This window comes from Galeopterus variegatus, unplaced genomic scaffold (assembly GCF_000696425.1).
Source record: "Galeopterus variegatus unplaced genomic scaffold, G_variegatus-3.0.2 Scaffold11646, whole genome shotgun sequence".
NCBI lineage: Eukaryota > Metazoa > Chordata > Mammalia > Dermoptera > Cynocephalidae > Galeopterus > Galeopterus variegatus.
Window position 1 is genome coordinate 336 of NW_007737757.1, and position 5569 is coordinate 5904.

Consider the following 5569-nt stretch of genomic DNA (forward strand, 5'->3'; position numbering starts at 1 on the left):
CTCAAAAGTAAAGCTTGATAAATTTATATATATGTGTATACATACAGGTAGCCACCATCTGGATCAAATCATAGAATATATCCAGGACACCAGAAGGTCATTAGTGCCTCTTTCCTATAGTACTTAGAGTAATTACCCCATAGAGGTGACAACTATTCTGATTTCTAACACCACAGATTAGTTTTGTCTGTTCTTGAATTTCATAAAAATGGAATAATGCTTTAATAAATTTTGAATTTAAATGTTTTTTTAGAAGGTACATCTCAAGAGACTGATAACTACTCTTTTAACCAAAAAGTACCTGATTACTCCAGATACTGTAAAATTAAGGAAAAGGTTTATTATTTCACTACTTTAGCACATATTTATTGAATAATTGAATATATATTTGAAAATATTTTTTTTATAACTCAAGCTGGTAGTAATTCCTGGATGTGGACAAACACTATGTTATGAATGTTCAGAGTACACTTGTACAGATGGTTTTGTGCAGTAACAAGAAAAATTATGTAATTTCTTTTTATTTTAGTTTGTAACTAGATTTATAATGGAAAACAGTTCGGACCACAGGCCTTGACATTGACAAGAGAATAGCCAGATATGCTTACTAGTTAGAAGACAATATCAGTGTGAATTTTTGCTGTTGTTGCAAAATATACACTCCTGACCCTTCATAGGAATAAAGGGTATTAGGGAAGAAATGGTTTCGTGAAAAATGCATTAATTGTCTTGGGGAAAATAAGAAAATGTAAAAAGAAGGTGCTGTGTAAAGAAAATTGTCATCATTATAGTCAGCTAAAAAATGATTCTCCTAACATACAGCAGTACTTGTTTTTCTACTCTGACTCAAGAATTTGCATTGAACCTATGTACTGTGTACCCACTTGTGCCATACACAGTGCTATATATCATCTACTGTGGGTTGCTGGTTGAAAAATGAGAAGACACAGTCCTTATCTTCAAGGAACGTAGAGTTGATGGTCTTGTGCCTGGTTTTCAGTGCCATCACTCAGTCTTACCAACGCTATCCATCTAATAGTGTTTTGCTGACTTGCGTGGCCTCTGGTTTGGCCAGGCTACTCTTAGTCATAATTGCTTCCTTTCCCTATAGCTCAGAGTTCCTTTTCGTTTGACCAACGTTTTCATTCCACCCCCCCTGCAAGAATCACCCCTTTACAAAATCCTATTCGTTTTTTAAGGTCAACATGAGGTCTCATTTTCTCTAAGAAGACTTCCATTCTATTATCCCCAAATTATTTCTGCTCTACTAGATACGAATTGCATTTACAGACATTCCTTATACTTTGGACTTGTGTTCCAAAGACTCTTGGTAAATAATAGTTTTGCCTCAACGTTCAGTTCACAAGCTGCTAAGAGTAGGGATGGTGCCTTACACACCTTTGCATATCACTAAGAATGCTCAGCCACTTGTAGTTGACCAAAAGCATATGCTTCTGAAGTACTTTTTTCCTTTCTCGAAGCTATACCTTCTTTAAAGGAAGATAGTCACACCTCATACATGGACTTCCAACAAGCAAAGGTCTATGTGGGGAATAATACGTTTTTTGTTTGTTTGTTTGTTTGTTTTCCTTCTGTTCTGTAATTGCAAGGAGGTTGTGGGTTGGAATATGGTAGTCGTGAGGTATCAGAATTATTGTTTGCTGGAATTAAGAAGTCCTCAGACCAGTGTTATCAACAAATCACTCCATTTCTTATATATTTCTTTGCTACAAAGCATTGTTAAATTCAGCCTGGCGTTAGAATCCTTGAATAATAAATTTCAACATGACTTCACTGACCTCACTATTACTGACTGAGGACACTTTGCCTGAAGAGGCTGGCTTATTAGCTGCCTTCTGAGAGACTATTTTGCTTATTCTTGTCTCTGCTGTGTCTGAACTATTCCTACATCCGTAGTGAGCACCTTTCTTGCTTCTTCCTTACCTTTCACATCCATCCTCTAAGCTTAGTCCAAGTTCACTAATTCGTAGCCCACAGTAATCACGTCCTCTCATGGAGTTTTGTCATATTTACGTTTGAATCACTCACATGACACTTAATTAGTCCTTGGCTTATATTATTTAATTTTCATGTGGTATATAGTTTGCTTTCCTAAGGCAATTATATATTCAGGAGAGGTATTCTTTCTGGTTGGGGGAGGAGTTTGAGTTCTAGGGTCAAATAGATATGTGTTTTTGAATCCTTGTGCCTAAGTGACCTTAGACACTAATTACTATGGATCCCAGTTTCATCATCTGTATCCTGAGATCCTTAACATCAGCCTCATAGGACTGTAGAAGTGTCATGAGTGAGTAATAGATGTAGAATGCATTCATAAGTGCCTGACAGATATCAGTTCTTTTTCCCTTTATAGTTTTCCTGGAGTCTAGCAAATGCTTTACTAGGACAAAAGTAGTTTTTCCTCCTTGGTTTATTCCTCTTTTACATTTTCTCTAAGTTATGAAGCCCTAGTCCCCATGCAGAAAGTATATAAGGTACTATATACTTTCTGTATATAAAATACATGTATTTATACAAACACACAAGAGAGTACATCAAAAAGTTCATTGAAAAATAGAGTTAAGGGCCGAGCCGTGGCACACTCGGGAGAGTGCGGCGCTTGGGAGCGCAGCAGCTCTCCCGCCGTGGGTTCGGATCCTATATAGGGAAGACCAGTGCACTCACAGCGCTCACTGGCTGAGCGCAGCGTGGCCGGTCTCAAAAAGGAAAAAAAGAAAAATAGAGTTAAAAGATAATGCCAATCCTTCCATGAACTTTTTGAAGACACCTTGTATGTATACATGCATGCAGTTATGTATTATGTATATGTATTGTTAAAAAACAAAATTACAGCAAATCTAGTTTTGTAGAACTTAATTGGCTTTAATTGTAATTCTAGAATAGAGCAGTAGTCTGGACCAAAAATAGTTCAGAATGCTCTACCCCACCACATGTGAAGGTCATATTTATAGCCTGAGAAAAGGAACTAATTCACAGAAAGACCTGATTGACTGCAGTCAGCTTTTGCGTTATATGGTCAAGTTTTGGCAGTGTTCCACCTCTGATTGACTGGAGGTTCAGTTGCCATGATTGACTGAGTTCAGCTACTTGTTGTAAGAATATATTCACAGGTTAGGTTATAGTCTGTTTACACATCACGTTGGATTACATATGACCATCTAGGGAGAAACCTGTGGGCCAAACTTAAAATATGTGTGGAGGCATCTTTAGGCCAAACTTATTTTAACAGTATATATGAATGAGCAGCATTTTTATTAGGTTGCTGTTCCTTCTTGCTATATTAGATTTTAAGTTGCTTAGAATGGAGGACACATTAGTTCTGTCAGTCCGCATATTTCTAAAGCAGCCCATGAGCATTAACATGTTTCTTGATAAACTGCATTGCTGGTTTCAGTTCCTGTACTGTTGAAAGCATATCTTAAGAATCAAGAATCTGATAGATATAAATATGAGTATTAAATATTTGCCTTTAGGCACAGAAAGACAAATATTGCATGATCTCATTTTTATGTAGAATCTAAAAAATCGAACTCATAGAAGTAGAGTAGAATGGTGGTAACCAGAGGCTGGGTGGGTTGGGGGATGAGCAGGGAGAGGAGAGAGGAAATGTTGGTCAAAGAGTACAAAAGTTCAGTTGTGCAGGAGGAAAAACTTCTGGTGATTTGTTGCACAGCAAGATGACTATAGTTAATAATATTATACTGTATATTTCAAAATTGCTGAGAGAGTGGATTTTCAATATTCTTACCACAAAGAAATGATAAATATGCAAGGTGATAGATATGTTAATAAGCCCGATTTACTCATTCCATAATGTATACATATATTGGAACATCACATTGTACCCCATAAATATATTTAATTATTATTTGTTAATTAAAAATAAAATTAAAGTTTTTTCCTGTAAGGCAGGAATAAGACCTATATTTTGATAATAATATACACTCCTAACTACAATTGCTCACATTATTTCCTTATAAGGAGTTAAGATGTATAATTTGATTCTTTTTCTCCGATTAAAGTTCAAACTGATTTTGACCAATTTGGATAAAGCACTTGCTTCTGGCCTTCAGATGACAGCTACTGTGGAATATCATCCTGATAAAGATGAGGACACTTTTGACCAACTACTTATTTCAGTAGGAAATAAAACAATAGAAATCCCTCTAATTGGGTATGTAATCTCCATATTTTATGCTGACATTTTGAGCACTCTTGAAATAAAAATAAGGGTCAAGTTAATATTTTGTCTGTTCTCTGACTTGTATCTAAGTTTCCTTGCAGCTGAACTTAAAGGACAAATTTTTATAAAATTGTGGTGTTTGTAACAAATGGAAGCCTTGTTCTCTGGTATTTTCTATTAAAATAACTTAAAAACACTTAACAATTGAATGTATTATTGGAGTTTTGCAAACTCATATTCACATTTTGATTTAATTTTAAAGTACTGTCCTATTCACTTCATTACATTTTAAATAGGCAGATGTTTGTATTTGTTTGCTTCTCTCCATTAGATTCTGAAAATTTTGAGGTTCAGGGGAGTCTCGATTGCCTCTATCTTTTACATGGTATATGTTTGGCAAACATTTTGTAAATAAAGTTAATCCAACTGTATCCGGACAACCGCCTAATGGCATGAATGAAATGTGATTAGAAAAACAACAACAACAAAAAAACCCAAAAAACAAAGTATTCTCTTGGAGTGAGCATAATTGATTATTACTTCAGACTCTGTATATGGATCAGACATGTAATGCCCCTTCTATTTGTTGTGGAGCTAATCCTGAGGAAGAAGGAAGAAGTCAACTGATAAAGAAATTGCACGATGCTTTATTTCCACATTTCTATATATCATTCTGTACTTCCAAAAGTGCTCTAGTAGAGAGATGATATTATTAATGATTTTTTTATGTATCCCTAAAAACTATGTCTGTCTTGTGCATTTTAAAATATCTAATATTTTTCATCATGAGTTTAAATAGATGCAAAGATGTGATTGCATACATATAGTAAATGTTACTATTTAAATGTAGGATAGTTACACGCCCCTTTAAAATGTATCCAGTAAGATGGAAATACCTTAGTGACCTGTAAACCATTGAAAATTTTACTTCATCCCTTTTTTCCCTCAGTTTGTAGTCCCATTACATTTTTCACCACGACATCACATCATAGTGTATTAGCATTTTTTTTTATTGAAGCATAATTGATGATAAATATTTTTGTGGTACAACATTGACTACTATTACCTGTGTACAACATGTGTTGATCAAATCAATATTACTAACACATTCATTATTACAAATTATAGTTATTCTTTATGTCCCTTACCCAATCTCTCCTCAATGCCCCCCCCCTTCTCACCTCTAGTAACCACTGATTTGTTCTCTCCTTCTGAAAGATCAATGAATTATTGTGGGCTTTCCTACCTTTCTTTCCTTTCCCTTCCTTCCTTCCTTCCTTCCTTCCCTCCCTCCCTCCCTCCCTCTGTCCCTTCCTTCCTTCCTTCCTTCCTTCCTTCCTTCCTTCCTTCCTTCCTTCCTTCCTT

The 5569-nt window shown here is 35.4% G+C and overlaps 1 protein-coding gene across 1 annotated transcript in view; it reads left to right on the plus strand.

The window, feature by feature from the left end:
- Positions 1-4043: 4043 nt before the first annotated feature.
- Positions 4044-5569, plus strand: part of LOC103610713 (chromosome unknown open reading frame, human CXorf22) — a gene marked incomplete at its 5' end in the record, with an annotated part of 39180 nt that continues 37654 nt past the window's right edge. Inside the window, one exon of the mRNA XM_008594821.1 lies at positions 4044-4195. Coding sequence (XP_008593043.1) covers positions 4044-4195 — 152 coding nt within the window. The remainder of the gene's footprint in view (positions 4196-5569) is intronic.